Below are 17717 nucleotides of genomic sequence, written 5' to 3'. Positions count from 1 at the left end.
AAGCTCTACAACAAATTCCGGAACACCCCAGAAAAGTTACATCAAACTATTTTAAATATAAAATTCGACAGAATTTGTCTTTCCATAACGTAATACCTAACTATATACATGTAAAAGTAAACAGTATGTCATCAGCAGCCCAACATGCCAAACACAAAGCCGAAATTGAGTGGCTGAAGCGGGAAATTAGATATCTGCATACAAAAAAGCAGGAACTCAACTATTTAAAATCAACCTGGAACTAGGAAATCACATCAAAATCTCGGAAATATTCAACGATATCATGAATACAGTCAAACAAAACACAAATAAAATCAAAATGGAATTAACAACAGCAAAACTGAACACTCTTAAAAAAAAAAAAAATAATAATAATAATTTGAAATCATTATACAGAGGGGAGGGGGGGGGGGGGGGCATGCTACAAATGTCTGGTCAACCTGACTGACATACAACATATTAATCACGAACTAAATTTTCTAGAAAAAGGTCCTAAATACAATGTTAACACACACACACACATTAACCTGAAGTGGAGAATCCTATCACAGAAAGTGAATACATCGTGGAACAACAAGAAAGAAACAGTTCAATGCAGGTCTGACAAGAGAATTAGTTGCAGAAGAAATAAGACGCATAATAAAGGAAAACAAAAACAACACACTGACAAGAATAAAAACTAAAGAAGAAAAAACCTCCAGAAAAATAAAGAACAAACTTACAAACCATGAGGCACCCACTACGAGATCAGACAAGAGCAGCACCATGATGATAATAAAACGGGATGAAAACAAGAAGAAAACCTTAAAATTTCTGGAAGACAACAACATGACAAAGTTACCCAGTGGCCCAACACAAAGATACCAGAGAAACACACTAACACTCCTAAAAAATACCTCACACATATTCACAAACCAGAAAGCAAAATGGCTGAAACAAAAGAACCCCCAACCACCCACACTGAACAGCCTACTAAAGCTTAACAAGAAGCACATTCCAATACGCACCGTTGTCAATTTTAGAAGTGCACCCACATATAATTTAGCCAGAGAAATACACACATACTTACAGAAACATTACATATACACAAATAACAGACGCATACACAACACCAAAGAGTTGATATAAAAAAATCAAAGACATCAACATACCCTCAACAGCCATTCTCACATCATTTGACATCACATCCATGTACATATCCCCACCACAGAATCTATCAACATCATCAAACAATTAGAACAACAAGCAGAAATTCTTTAACCCCACATTAAAGAAACTTATCACAGAGCAAAACTATTTATCATTTGACAATCAGTTCTACACACAAGAAGATGGGCTTCCAATGGAGTCATTAGTCAGTGGGCTCCTAGCCAACATTTTTCTCAATCACATTGTAAATAAAATATTTGAAACAATAGTAAGACCAAAACAATACAAAACAATACCGGATAATATATTGGTATCATTATGTACATGACAGCATGTGCCTTCTAGGTGAAACACTCAGTCACATTCAGCAACTCCACAGTGATATAAACAAAGTCCACCCAAAAATAAAATTCACCACAGAAACAGAAAAAGACAAAATGTTAAATTTCCTCGGCCTCACAATATACAGACACAACAACTAACACCAATTCTCCATATTCAGGAAAGTGACCACCACCAGCACAGCCATTCACAAAACTTTAATCATCTGATTGCGCACAAACTAGCTGGCTTCCAATATATGCTACTCAGACGGAACAAAACTCCACTCACAGAAAACAACAACAATAATGAATTACAGACAATCAGACAAATAGCTGAAGAGAATGGATATGATACAAACACTATAGATAAACTGAACCACAAAATTAAAACACCCAACACACAAAAACAAAAACCTACTCACCAACTTACACACCCACATATGAACACACATGAACAAGAATCACCCACAACAACAAACAAGTGGTTCACTCTCACCTACAACAACAAAGCAGCCCACAGAAGAGGCAACATACTCAAAAAACAAGGGCTAAAAATAGCCTACAGGACAGACAACCAACACAAGCATAGACAAACACAACACACCTGGTATTTACCAACTAACATGTCAGGACTGCAAATCAGTTTATGTAGGACAGACAAACAAAACTTTAATGCCAAATACACAGAACCCAGAAGAGCATTAAAAAGTAACAGCTGTCATTCCACATTTGCTGACTACCTTAAGGACAAGAAACGTAACCCAACAGACATCAATGCAGTCTTGAAAATTCTCGCCGCCCACGGTGGCCAAGCGGTTGTAGGCGCTTCCGTATGGAACCACGCAACTGCTACGGTTGCAGGTTCGAATCCTGCCTCGGGCATTGATGTGTGTGATGTCAAAAATGGTTCTGAGCACTATGGGACTTAACTGCTGAGGTCATCAGTCCCCTAGAACTCAGAACGTAAGCGGAACATAATGTAAATACAAACACAAAGACGCACACCCACACACAAGCTTCTACATAGAATTTATTAATTTCAGGCACAGGCATAACAGTCTACAAATCATAATTTTTGCTTAAATAACTTGTCTACATTAAGTTGTATATGGTTGCAGATGACAAACTGCGAAAGAAATCAGTCACTGTAAAAACATAACACATCAGGAAAACTACACCATGTGGTAAAAAAAGTTGTTGTTGTCTTCAGTCCTGAGACGGGTTTGATGCAGCTCTCCATGCTACTCTATCCTGTGCAAGCTTCTTCATCTCCCAGTACCTACTGCAGCCTACATCCTTCTGAATCTGCTTAGTGTATTCATCTCTTGGCCTCCCTCTACAATTTTTACCCTCCCCGCTGCCCTCCAGTACTAAATTGGTAATCCCTTGATGCCTCAGAACATGTCCTACCAACCGATCCCTTCTTCTAGTCAAGTTGTGCCACAAACTCCTCTTCTACCCAATTCTATTGAATCCCTCCTCATTAGTTATGTGATCTACCCATCTAATCTTCAGCATTCTTCTGTAGTAAAAAAAAGTATGAATTCATAATTTAATGTGTTTCCTCAAAAATGTGTAACTACGATTTAAAAACTAATATTTACATGTACACAAACAGTAAAGAACATTCTTTATATTTAACACCCATAAAATAAAAGACCACTGAGGTTGCTGCAACCGCAGTGAAACATGTATGGGATGAAAAACAAAACTGTGTTTTGCTAAAGGCGGTCCCTCCAGAAATGTGTATCACTTCATATATGTTGCTCGAGTTAATGTGACATCCATTCACCCAAAAGTGTAGTCATTTTATTGAGCAACAAAATGCAACGAGTTCTCTCAAAAGGTGTTACATCACTTTGTAGTTAAATTGTGAGTTCTCTTTTATCCCTCAACCCTCTGCAGTCAGTGAAGAAATCCACATGGAATAATTAGTGGAACTGAGTAGCAGGTCCACAGCTTCAAGAAAAGATAATACTTCTTGTACTCTTACCAGCAAACCAATTTGCAATAACAGTCTCCACAATGGCCCCAGCAAACAGCACAGCAAACATGTGCGGTACCACACTGGAACCGGAACGCGTTCGGCCGAGAGCTGCTAAGGCGACTGCAGCCACGGTGAAGAACAGCACAGTGCCAAAGAACGAGGAGCCACTGAGCAAGAGATTCTGGACGGCGAGCAGTACAGTCGATACTTGTCCCACGACGGTGCTCACCAATAGGAGATCTGACAACATCTTGCTCTGCACCTCGGCAGACTCTTGCAATTGCTGTGACATCTGCACACAGTATGTACATCTTTTAAGATCTTACATTTCAGTTAACAAGTTTTTCAATAAATGTATCACCTAAATACTAACAAAAATATAAAAGTCAAATACAATAATTTTTCTCAAGTTTCTAAGAAACGTATGACATCTGCTGCTGTTAGCTTTTTTTCCAACCTATAGAGTCATCAATAGAGGTAAAAGTAACTACAGGTTTGCCCATGTATGTGTTGGGGACTCCTGTCATTCTTGTTGAATATTAATGAGCTTGCAGACAATATTATTCGTAACTTTTCACAGATGATGCATTTACCCATAATGAAAAGAACTGCAGAAATAGGCAGTTACATGTTAATAAGATTTCAATGTCCCAGTTCTAACTTCTTTAACAACGTATGCCATACATTACTCCAGAGAGGAAGGATCATTCCAGAACGTAATCCTAGACTGTCGGTGGGGCTTTTTTTGCAACATTCGTTCTCCCATGGGCAAGAAGTATGAATCTGAAAGGCAGAATGTAGGAAAGAAAGTGGCTGAGAGTTTCACGACCTGGAAATGGTGGTCATGATGCAGGCTGCATTTTCTACAATTAACTTTTCTCCATCTCTAAATCAGCAGAAGGCTGGGCTAAAGTTCAAATTGTTACGACTGGCCTCTTGAGCAACGGAGTCAATGTTGAAATTTGTATGTGTGACTTTAGTAGACAGGTTAGTTAAGTGATTTTATTTATTTATCTATCTATCAGGCTGTATGGGGCCACGCAAGCCAAAGCTACTTGGTCTTGCAACAAGTCACTACAAAGTTTACACGCTGTTGATTGGAAATTTTATAAACATAAGAATTAAAGTCTTTTACAGTTTCTTCAATTTTAATCTACAGTAAAGGAGTTTTGCTATTTTGGGAGCAAAATAACTGATAATGGTCGAAGTAGAGAGGATATAAAATGTAGACTGGCAATGGCAAAGAAAGCATTTCTGAAGAGGAGAAATTTGTTAACATCGAGTAAAGATTTAAGTGTCAGGAAGCCTTTCTGGAAGCATTCATACGATAGATAGTTTAGACAAGAACAGAATAGAACCTTTTGAAATGTGGTGCTACAGAAGAATGCTGGAGATTAGATGGGTAGATCACATAAGTAATGAGGAGGTATTGAATAGAATTGGGGAGAAGAGGAGTTTGTGGCACAACTTGACTAGAAGAAGGGATCGGTTGGTAGGACATGTTCTGAGGCATCAAGGGATCACCAATTTAGTATTGGATGGCAGCGTGGAGGGTAAAAATTGTACAGGGAGACCAAGAGATGAATACACTAAGCAGATTCAGAAGGATGTAGGTTGCAGTAGGTATTGGGAGATGATGAAGCTTGCACAGGATAGAGTAGCATGGAGAGCTGCATCAAACCAGTCTCAGGACTGAAGACCACAGCAACAACAACAACAAGAATTAATAAAGCACAAAAATGCAGACAGTTCAGGAATAAATAAGACATTACAAAGAAAAACTTCTCTACTACTGTGAGGAACTCGCACACAGAGTATGAGTGCAACACAAATTAGTCGTGCAAGTTAGATTTTAAGTGTTGGGAGATTATCATTCAATTTCTTTTCAGCCCTGCCAGAAACCTGTTGGAAATGGAACCTATTTAGGAAGTGAAGAAGTTTTTGTGCCACACGTGTTATCTCAGTGAAAATTGTTTTTCTGATTAGTGTTCACTGAATGAATGTTACAGTTTTCTTCTGAGTGGATTAACATTATCAACAACAAATTCATGACTACGTGTAAGTACAGGAATGTCAGAGTCAAAGTTTCGAGACATTCACACAGTGTCTTGCATAAAATTCACAAACCCACACTGTGATCTGCCCTTTTTGGGCTAAAAATATTCTTGATTAGTTTACAGTTGCCCAAAAACATTCAATCATACGAGATAATAGAATGACAGTAAGTAAAGAACAAAAATGGAAAGGATAGTTGTTACCCGCCACAGAGGATGTGTTGAGTCATAGAGAGGCAAAATGAAAATGACTGCTAAAATATTTATGCTTTTGGATGAAATCATCCTTCTGAAGTAGGGCACTTATCTGCTGGGCTAGCAGCACTTAAGTTGCGTGCGAAGGTTGAGAAACTTACAGCAACAGATCGAATCCGGAGTAGTGTCCTTGGGAAGTGAATGAAGTCCACGACAAACAAGGTCATGATACGTGATGGGGAGCACGAGAGATACCAGGGTAGAGGTGGGGGCATGGAAAGAAAGATGCTGTGATGCCTGCAGGAACAGGATATGGCTGCTAGGTGCAGTGTATGAAGGCTATGATCAGGGATGGGGGAGTACAAAGGGGAAACAGACCAGTATTTGCACTGGCAGGATAGAAGTGTGTGTAGTGCAGGGGTGGACAGACTAGTGAAGCCTGAGGCCAGGGAGCTTACAGTAGCAAAGCGCATGCTGGAGCCAGAGTTTCCACCTGCACAATTCAGGAAAGCTGATGAAGCAGTCATTAAAGTGAAGCACATCGTGCTGAGTAGTATGTTCAGCAACTGCGTGGTCCAGCCGTCTCTTGGCTAGAGCTTGGGTTGTTAGCTGTCATGCCCACATAAAAATCATCACATTGATTGCAGCTTAGCCGGTAGACCACATGGCTGCTAAAGGCAAGATCACTTGTGAAAGCAGACAGTCTGCACGAATGGCCGCGGCCAAACTATCGCCAGGAGTAGGCTGGACCCCTAATTTCTGAACACGTCACCCAACGTAATATGCTTCACTTTAATGATTGCTTCTCTGGGGTTTCTGAATTGTGCAGGTGGGAACACTCCCTACAACACACTCTTCACTAGTTCCTGTTCTTCACCCATTTCCTCCTCCTCCCTTGTTCCCACTCCAAATCCTGTCCTGCCAGTGCATCTACTAGTCCTTTCCCCTTCTTTACTCCCCACCCCCAGCACAACTTTCCAACACTGAACCTAGGAGTCCTATCCAATCCCTGCATGCACCCAAAGCCAGAAGTACAGCATCTCCCCCACCCATCTCTACTCTGCTATCCCTCCCCCTCCCGAACCCATGCCACCTACTTACCCTCACTACCCACCCCTCGCAGATTGCTGCACACATCAGACAGACAGGCCTCAGTGTACAGAGACACAGAGAGAGAGAGAGAGAGAGAGAGAGAGAGAGAGAGAGAGAGAGAGAGAGAGAGAGAGAGTGTGTGTGTGTGTGTGTGTGTGTGTGTGTGAGGGCGCGCGCGCGCGTGTGCATGCACGCGCGCGCGCCCGTGGTTCAATGCCTCCTCTATGTGGTGATTAGCAATTTATTCTTTCCCTTGTCTGATACTTCCAAAGAAGCTTGTCATCTACCGTCAGTCCTAACACGTTCTTTAGCTGACCACAATAAGATTTCGCCTTCACAAGACTTTTGTGTCCAATATTACAAGTAATGTGTTCTATTGCAGTTACGCTATAATTTGACTTCAAAAGACATATCAGCTAGCTCATTTACATTATATTCCCCATCTTTCACTGTAACTCCTGGGTCATCTACAAAGAGAATTTTTTTCTTAAATCATGTATCATGTTTAGTGACAGATCACTAATATACATCAAGGAAAGGGTTGGATCCAGAAAGAGAGTCTCATGGCACCACTAACTTTACGTAACTGTAGTCAAGTTCAAATCTCTTACCAGTTTGTTGAGACTGGAGGACAACCTTCCGCATCCTGCTTTTAAGAAAGCTATAGCTAAAACTTTGTTTACTGACCCTGACCATTCAGTACCGCTCGAATGCTGTGACATCTGCTGCCAATGGTGTCAATCTCAAGCCATATGATGGGACATGAGATCAGCATGCTGCTCTTCTGGCTGTGGTCAGCTTCCCAGACCTCACAGTGACTACTTCACCCCAAGTCAGCACTAATGATCATCCGAGATAGTGCAGAACCACGATTCATTCCTGGATGTAATGAAACACCATTTATCGGCAGTCCACACTTTCCACTTGTGGAACCACTCCTAATGCACCATTTCTGTTGTGGCGTTAACAGCATACTATGTACGGGCCAATAATTCCCTATTGCAGATGCTGCTGGTCTATGACCAATGGTGTGGGATGGCACACAAAGTTGCAGGGAGTCCAGTACTCATTCATGGCGTCAGGCCCAGACGTGAAGGGATTACTATTTGCTCAGAGCACAATATGGCAATCCTCCCTAGGGGTGGTCAAACGTAGTTGATTGGAACCTCAACCACGAATATATCTGTCCTCACATTACCATAAAGCCGAACATCAGGCCACTGTCACATCTGAATGCCCAAAAAATCTGGATATTGCACGGTTCGACAGCTGGCCACGTGGAGATCTACAAAAATGTCAATTTCAAACTGTCAGGTGCTAATAATGCTGTCTAGTGATTACACAACCATATCTGTGGCCTTCAAATTGATCACTTGGCATCTGACACTGTTCACATTCCTTAAGTATCTCACAAGGTGAAGTAACTGCATTACTCACCAGGTGCAGTAACTGCATTAAGCACAAACACCACACACACACACACACTCTGGTGGCCATTATATCTGACACAGAGAACTGCAACTCTAATCGTTCACAAACCTGCCAACGACGTGTATGTGTTCAATTTGGATAGTGTCTTGGGGAGTTGGATCATTAGGAGTACGATTAGGATCATTTTTCTTCGTGGCAAAGTGATATTTCCAGCAGAGAGTACGAGTGTAGGACAGTAAATCTTTGACGAGGGCTGTTTGGTTGAATCTGGGAGTGGGGCTGAAGGTGAGGCCTTTGGATAGGACAGAGGTTTCGGATTGGGAGAGAGGTTTGGAGGAAAGGTTAACTACTGAATTAGGGTCTTGTGGTTCCAGATTGTGTTGATTGGAATTTTGAGGTTTTGGGGGGAGTGGAGCTGGAAGTGGGAGATTGAGTAGATGGGAGAGACTGGGTGTGTGTGCAATGAGAGGAGGTTGAGATTTGTTGGAAAGGTTGTGAAGGGTGAGTGAGTTGCCTTTCCGGAGGTGGGAAACCAGGAGATTGGATAGTTTTTTGAGGTGGAGGGTGGCATGCTGTTCTACTTTGCGGTTGGCCTGTAGGAGGATGCTGTGAACAGCCGGTGTGGATGTTGGAGCGGAAAGATTGAGGACTTTTATTAAGGATAGGAGTTGACGGGTGTGTTCATTGGCTGAGTTGATGTGTAGGTGAAGGATTAGGTGGGTGAGGGCAATGGATTGTTCGGCTTGGAACTGGTATAGGGATTGATGGAAAGAAGGGTTACAGCCAGAGATGGGAACTTTTAAGTGTGAGGCCTTTGGGGGTAATGCCAAATGTCAGACAAGCCTGAGAAAATAAAGTATGGGAGTGTAATCTGGCTATGGCGAAGGCATGTTTGCGGAGGGAATGTAAATACAACTTAATGGGGTCGTTGTGGGGTGTTGTGAGGGTGACATGGTATTAGAAGGTGGAAAGTGTAACATGAGGCTGAAGTGAAAATGAAAACAAAAATATATGGGGAGAGATAAAGGTGAACTAGAAAGCAACTGGAGATCTGGTGTGAAAAAAGGCGAAAAAGTGTTGGTAAAAGCTGGGCTATGTTGATCCTGTGGTGAACTTGGGTTGCCAGACAATGATGTGCACAAAGGTTTGGTGGTTGTGTTGCCGCCAAAACACATTGAAGGGTGGAGAAATTTGGGAAAATTTCGAAAAAACTATGCGTAAATGTATTAAAAGGAGTGGTTTTGTGGTGGAAGATTATGAAAATGAGGCTAACAATTGTCTGACGAAGAAATAATGACGTTAAAACCTGTGGGAAGCGGCTAAAAATGATCAGTGATGTAGTAAAAACGGAATTGGAAATAAAGCGAAAGTTATTAGAACTACCAGAAATGGTTGTTAAATAGGTGAAAGGAACTGTTTGTGAACTGGAAACGGTGGATTTTATAGCAGCGGTAGTGTTGAAATCGGAAAAAAATTTTTTGGTTATGATTTGGAGGTGGGTTACGTATTATTGAGTATATATAGGTGGGATAAAATTGTATGGTAGATTACGGTAAAAAGGAGAAGGTGAATACAAAGTGAAACTACTTGCAAAAACAGAAAGAGAAAATTAGATGACAGAAATGATTTGGAAATGCAACAGCGACAATAACAAACGTAACTGTTGGGTTCAAATTAATGATACGAATATAATAGAGGGAAACATTCCACGTGGGAAAAATATATCTAAAAACGAAGATGATGTGACTTGCCAAACAAAAGCACTGGCCGGTTGATAGACACACAAACAAACACAAACACACACACAAAATTCAAGCTTTCGCAACCAACGGTTGCTTCATCAGGAAAGAGGGAAGGAGAGGGAAAGGCGAAAGGATGTGAGTTTTAAGGGAGAGGGTACGGAGTCATTCCAATCCCGGGAGCGGAAAGGCTTACCTCAGGGGGAAAAAAGGACAGGTATACACTCGCACACACACACACACACACACACACATATCCATCTGCACATACACAATTACAAGCAGACATTTGTAAACACAAAGAGTTTGGGCAGAGATGTCAGTCGAGGCCGAAGTACAGAGTCAAAGATGTTGTTGAAAGACAGGGTAGGTATGAGCGGCGGCAACTTGAAATTAGCGGAGGTTGAGGCCTAGCGGATAACGAGAAGAGAGGATATACTGGAGGGCAAGTTCCCATCTCCGGAGTTCTGACAGGTTGGTGTTAGTGGGAAGTATCCAGATAACCCGGACGGTTTTAACACTGTGCCAAGATGTGCTGGCCGTGCACCAAGGCATGTTTAGCCACAGGGTGATCCTCATTACCAACAAACACTGTCTGCCTGTGTCCTTTCATGCGAATGGACAGTTTGTTACTGGTCATTCCCACATAGAAAGCTTCACAGTGCAGGCAGGTCAGTTGGTAAATCACGTGGGTGCTTTCACACGTGGCTCTGCGTTTGATCATGTACACCTTCCGGGTTACAGGACTGGAGTAGGTGGTGGTGGGAGGGTGCATGGGACAGGTTTTACACCGGGGGCGGTTACAAGGGTAGGAGCCAGAGGGTAGGGAAGGTGGTTTGGGTATTTCATAGGGATGAACTAAGCGGTTACGAAGGTTAGGTGGACGGCGGAAAGACACTCTTGGTGGAGTGGGGAGGACTTCATGAAGGATGGATCTCATTTCAGGGCAGGATTTGAGGAAGTCGTATCCCTGCTGGAGAGCCACATTCAGAGTCTGATCCAGTCCCGGAAAGTATCCGTCACAAGTGGGGCACTTTTGGGGTTCTTCTGTGGGAGGTTCTGGGTTTGAGGTGATGAAGTGGCTCTGGTTATTTGCTTCTGTACCAGGTCGGGAGGGTAGTTGCGGGATGCGAAAGCTGTTTTCAGGTTGTTGGTGTAATGGTTCAGGGATTCCGGACTGGAGCAGATTCGTTTGCCACGAAGACCTAGGCTGTAAGGAAGGGACCGTTTGATGTGGAATGGGTGGCTGCTGTCATAATGGTGGTACTGTTGCTTGTTGGTGGGTTTGATGTGGACGGATGCGTGAAGCTGGCCATTGGACAGATGGAGGTCAACGTCAAGGAAAGTGGCATGGGATTTGGAGTAGGACCACGTGAATCTGATGGAACCAAAGGAGTTGAGGTTGGAGAGGAAATTCTGGAGTTCTTCTTCACTGTGAGTCCAGATCATGAAGATGTCATCAATAAATCTGTACCAAACTTTGGGTTGGCAGGCTTGGGTAACCAAGAAGGCTTCCTCTAAGTGACCCATGAATAAGTTAGCGTACGAGGGGGCCATCCTGGTACCCATGGCTGTTCCCTTTAATTGTTGGTATGTCTGGCCTTCGAAAGTGAAGTAGTTGTGGGTCAGGATGAAGCTGGCTAAGGTAATGAGGAAAGAGGTCTTGGGTAGGGTGGCAGGTGATCGGCGTGAAAGGAAGTGCTCCATCGCAGCGAGGCCCTGGACGTGCGGAATATTTGTGTATAAGGAAGTGGCATCAATGGTTACAAGGATGGTTTCAGGGGATAACAGATTGGGTAAGGATTCCAGGCGTTCATGAAATTTGTTGGTGTCTTTGATGAAGGATGGGAGACTGCCTACGTAGATCAACTCCTTCAACCCATTACATGCACCTGTCCCATGCACCCTCCCACCACCACCTACTCCAGTCCTGTAACCCGGAAGGTGTACACGATCAAAGGCAGAGCCACGTGTGAAAGCACCCACGTGGTTTACCAACTGACCTGCCTACACTGTGAAGCTTTCTATGTGGGAATGACCAGCAACAAACTGTCCATTCACATGAATGGACACAGGCAGACAGTGTTTGTTGGTAATGAGGATCACCCTGTGGCTAAATATGCCTTGGTGCACGGCCAGCACATCTTAGCACAGTGTTACACCGTCCGGGTTATCTGGATACTTCCCACTAACACCAACCTATCCGAACTCCGGAGATGGGAACTTGCTCTTCAATATATCCTCTCTTCCTGTTATCCACCAGGCCTCAATCTCCGCTAATTTCAAGTTGCCGCCACTCATACCTCACCTGTCATTCAACAACATCTTTGCCTCTGCACTTCTGCCTCGACTGACATCTCTGCCCAAACTCTTTGTCTTTAAATATGTCTGCTTGTGTCTGTATATGTGTGGATGGATATGTGTGTGTGTGCGAATGTATACCCGTCCTTTTTTCCCCCTAAGGTAAGTCTTTCCGCTCCCGGGATTGGAATGACTCCTTACCCTCTCCCTTAAAACCCACATCCTTTTGTCTTTCCCTCTCCTTCCCTCTTTCCTGATGAGGCAACTGTTTGTTGCGAAAGCTTGAATTTTGTGTGTATGTTTGTGTGTCTGTCGACCTACCAGCACTTTCATTTGGTAAGTCACATCATCTCTGTTTTTAAATATATTTTTCCCGCATGGAATATTTCCCTCTATTTTTATATATATATATCTTTGCCTTTACAAATGTCTGCTTGTGTCTGTGTATGTGCGGATGGATATGTGTGTGTGCGTGCGAGTGTATACCTGTCCTTTTTTCCCTCTAAGGTAAGTCTTTCCGCTCCCGGAATTGGAATGACTCCTTACCCTCTCCCTTAAAACCCACATCCTTTAGTCTTTCCCTCTCCTTCCCTCTTTCCCGATGAAGCAACCGTTTGTTGCGAAAGCTTGAATTTTGTGTGTATGTTTGTGCTTGTTTGTGTGTCTGTCGATCCGCCAGCGCTTTTGTTTGGGAAGTCTCATCACCTTTGTATGTACACTATCGATTCTTGTATAGGTGAATATTATATTTGCTGTCTAACTGAATGAACTTCGTATGATTTTGTATTGACGTGTTATGTTCCAGGATAAAATACATAAAAAGAAATTTATTAGTACTCTGCACGTACAATTAAAATTACTCTTCTTTTAAAAATATTTGAAATTACAAAATTTCTGATATACCTTAAATGCATATAATTATTTGCACTTTCTAAAGCAAATTATTAAATTTATTTTTGGACATTTATAAAATAATGATAAATAATGATGATTTAGCGAAGATTCTTCTTTGGTCAAACTCTTTTGCTTTGTAAACTCTTTGGAATATTGTGATTACCACAGAAGGTAAGGAGCGGTGGGCATGCCTCTAATGGAAGTAGACAAATTTCTAATCTTGTCAACAACAATGTGAATTCATGATCTGAAGTGGAATTTGAAAGTCAGTGCGATATAAAACAACGCGATAAATTAAAAAGATATTCATAGCCACAGGCCAATCTTCATCAGTTACTCAGGTGAACAAGAAACCGCAATGTTATAAAAATTACAGCCTCAAGACTGTACACTAGACCCAAGAATTGGAGCCAACAACAACAAGAAGAGAAAATGAAAGCAAGTAAAAGTTTTTCTTTTGTATATGCCTCTCGAAGCTTTTGAAAATAATCAACAGACTAAGAGGAATTTAATGGTGATGTGTGGGAGGGTAATATTACAAGTGGAATGATCTATGCAGTCAAAAGCTGTGGTTTGTTCACTTAGGGTGTACATAATTACACATTAAATTCATGGGCGAACCAGTATCATTATTATTTGAACAATTATTAAGGCTCCTGTGAACTGTCATAGCATGATAGTTTAATTTTGTAAGGATGTATATGATCTATGAACTCAATAAACGTTCCTTTCAAACCAACTTTATTCGCTTAAAATTGAAGTAGTTTCATATTCGGAAAGAAAATAAACAAATGTATTAATTCAAAAAATTTGGAACTTGTACTATCTTCTATGCTTCCATGTGCGTATTTTCTCCGTCAGGGTGTATACGTGGACAAGGAAAAAAAATTCCTGGATTTCCCGGATGACAGTATACTTTACCATGGAACTGTAAAACTTTTTAATCCTTTGAATGGTTAACATTTTATACATCATCGGCTTAGAACTTTCCGCTGCCACTTTAGTAAACGAAATCCAGGAGGGGATGGGGAGGGGGAGAGGTTTTCGATGATGTGCAGCAACATATACACTGCATATTTTTGTATTACGATAGCGCAGCATTTTTTCGGAATTACAAAAGTGTAAATTCAAAGCCACCAAACACAGCATGTTAATATCCATAGCATTGAAACTGAGATTACGATGCCCTTTTGTAAGCCAGTCATAGCTCCTGTTATGCGATCTCGCCAGCCGATGACAGCAGGTATTCAGAGCATAGGACATGTGATACACTCAGCCAATAGCAACATCACTGTTAAGTAGCGTGAACACATGGATAGGAAAAGTTAATGATTTAAATTAATATACACAGTGTAGCTACAAGAAAAGCTAAGCTTTCTCTTATAATATTGATCTCTAAGATTAATAAGCTAAGCTTTTGTTTGCATATTGGCCTTTTTTTGCACGTGTTACACTGCAAGATGCATCACACAAATGTGCGAGTAAAATTTAAAATAATGAAATAAATGTCTGGTCTTCTGGAATCAAAATTCTTCTAAGTGGCTTGTCCTCAAAATGTTAAGTTGTAAACGAGAGTCAAACGCTCTGTGATTTAAGAAATTAATTGCACATTCTCATGTGTAATGTAAGAGAAAATTTACTTTGAAAGTAATGCTTTTCAAACCACTATTCACAATAGTTTCCCGAGACCTGTTAGAAATAGGTTCAAGTCAGCAGTTGCCAGAGTGTGCCAGAAAACAAATGTTACCGAGCTTGGGCAGCTACGATAGTACAGGATGCCCATATGTTTGTACATATAAAGCATTAAGATATCTTACATCACGTCATAAAAGAAACAGGACATCAGAGGATACTCCAAGAGCATCGGAAGTTCATAAACCATAATAAATTGTATAATTCGGCTTGAAGTGCACATTCTTATCTCCAGATTCACAATGAATTAGGCCCCAACCTCATAGTAAGCTTTTCGGTGTGGTTTTTGGGATGTAAATTTTCTTTGAGTACCAGTACTGTACTGGTTCTTTGTTATGGCAAAATGCCATATGTGCAAGAAGATGAAAATGTGCACTTGAAATTCAGCGAACAGCAGGAACTAGACTGTGCTGTAGAATGAAACGCTTTGTTTCAAATAAACTGACTGCCTCAGCGGAAAAGTTTAATAAAAACTGAACTTCTTTAGCAAACTAATAAAAGTAAGTTCATTGTTCTTGCTTGACTGCCAAAAATGTGGAAATGAAATAAAACCAGGAAACTGAAACTAATAATATATTTAGGCCTTCCATAATTATGTGAATGTATTTTAACTCATTTGATAGCTCAAGGCCACAGAAATCTGTTTTGTTTTCATTTGACATGGGAGCTGTACAAGAAGAGGATACAGCAAAATCACTAAATGTAAACATGGGTCACATGGAGAGTACCCCCCCCCCCCCCCCCCTCCTCAGTACAACTCAGAGTGCTCTGCGCATGCACAAGTCTGGCAACTTAGACGTGGGGGGGGGGGGGGGGGGGGGATTATTTATGTTTAGCATGTGGCTTCAAGCAGTCAGAGAAATGGGAGAAGGTACTGCTCATATGTGACTGAACTGTGCATGAGTCCGCTGGCTACTGCTCAAACAAACTTAATGTAAACAAGTGACGTCACACTCACCGGAAGTAGTTTGTTGTTACGAAGTACTGCACAGTCTTCGCCCTAAAGCCTTAGACACATTTTGCTGTTGGCAGACACTTGTACGTGCAAGGTGTTTCATTGTAAATGGCGCTTCCTTTGCAACTACAGTTTCATTTTGGTATTTTTCTCTCATTTGTGGTTTATTGCTGCAGTATTATTCAGCTGTAGGGGGATACAGTAATATTCTTTGTTAAGAGTATAAGTTCTTACCAGTCAAAATTTTAAAAAAATTAACTGAAGATTAAAACTATGAAAAATTCCCCAAATTCTGAATGATTCCCAGGTTTCTCCCGGATGAAAAAATTCCCCGAATTCCGAATGATTCCCAGGTTTCTCCCAGATGAAAAAACTCCTATGGTTTTCCCGGGGCATATACACCCTGTCTATACCTCTTAGCTCTACGACATTTTAAGGGAGCATCAATGTGTGTAAATATGAATATGGTGGTTCATATGATTACATTGGTGACAAACGAGCAATTATAATTTGGGTACTCCATCTGTGTCTAAGTACATTCAACTCTTGTCGCTTCCAATGGATTCACTTACGTCTCTCATGCCAATGTCACACAGATTTTTAGGTTGAACAATAAACTCAAACACTAAATGTGGAAACATGCAACTCAAGTATAATCACATGAAGCAGGGCACAAGTCCAAAGTTATCCAAAACAAATAAAGCACTAAAAAGGCCTGCAGCTGTAAAAGCAATGGGTCTGTTATGAAATAACTATTCTGCTATCAGTCATGATTTTCTTTTTATTATATTTTGTACGACCAGATCTGTCATTGACTATATAATAACAGATCAGGAATTCAGGAAGGCTGTGAGGGACACACATGTATTCAGGAGATTCTTTGATGACACTGATTATTTAATCTGCAGTGAAATTGGTATTGTGAGGCCGAAAGTGCAGGAGGTCAGGTCCATATGTAGGAGGATAAGAGTGGAGAAACTTCAGGATAAGGAAATCAGGCACAAGTACATAACAGCGATCTCAGAAAGGTACCAGTTAGTTGACAAGTATTTTGGACAGGTCAGGAAAACTGCTGGTGAATCCTGTGGATTCGTTGGGCAGATGGAGGGAATATTTTGAAGAGTTGCTCAATTTAGGTGAAAATACGATGAGTAATGTTTCAGATTTCGATGTACAATGGGATAGGAATGATGATGGAAATAGGATCACATTTGAAGAAGTGGAGAAAATGGTCAATAGATTGCAGTGCAATAAAGCAGCTGGGGTGGATGAAATTAAGTCAGAACTCATCAAATACAGTGGAATGTCAGGTCTTAAATGGCTACACAGGATAATTGAAATAGCCTGGGAGTCGGGACAGGTTCCATCACACTGGACAAAAGCAGTAATCACACCAATCTTTAAACATGGAAAGAGAAAAGATTGTACAACTACAGAGGTATCTCTTTAATCAGCATTGTGGGTAAAATCTTGTCAGGTATTGTTGAAAGGAAAGTGCGAGTATTAGTTGAGGACCAATTGGATGAAAATCAGTGTGGGTTTAGGCCTTTTAGAGGTTGTCAGGACCAGATCTTTAGCTTACGGCAAATAATGGAGAAGTGTTACGAGTGGAACAGGGAATTGTATCTATGCTTTATAGATCTAGAAAAGGCATATGACCGGGTTCCTAGGAGGAAGTTATTGTCTGTTCTACGAGATTATGGAATAGGGGGCAAACTTTTGCAAACAATTAAAGGTCTTTACATGGATAGTCAGGCAGCAGTTAGAGTTGACGGTAAATTGAGTTCATGGTTCAGAGTAGTTTCAGGGGTAAGACAAGGCTGCAACCTGTCTCCATTGTTGTTCATATTATTTATGGATCATATGTTGAAAACAATAGACTGGCTGGGTGAGATTAAGATATGT

At 41.3% G+C, this 17717-nt stretch overlaps 1 protein-coding gene across 2 annotated transcripts in view; it reads right to left on the bottom strand.

The window, feature by feature from the left end:
• The window catches only part of LOC124717033, a 123553-nt gene that overhangs the window by 22904 nt on the left and 82932 nt on the right, over positions 1-17717 (bottom strand). For both annotated transcript variants that reach the window (XM_047243688.1, XM_047243690.1), the window contains exon 5: positions 3466-3751. In XM_047243688.1, coding sequence (XP_047099644.1) covers positions 3466-3751 — 286 coding nt within the window. The remainder of the gene's footprint in view (positions 1-3465; positions 3752-17717) is intronic.

The sequence above is a fragment of the Schistocerca piceifrons genome, chromosome 9, assembly GCF_021461385.2.
Source record: "Schistocerca piceifrons isolate TAMUIC-IGC-003096 chromosome 9, iqSchPice1.1, whole genome shotgun sequence".
NCBI classification, from domain to species: Eukaryota; Metazoa; Arthropoda; class Insecta; order Orthoptera; family Acrididae; genus Schistocerca; species Schistocerca piceifrons.
Note: the sequence above shows the minus strand (reverse complement) of the source record. Positions and strands in the feature narration are given on the sequence as shown.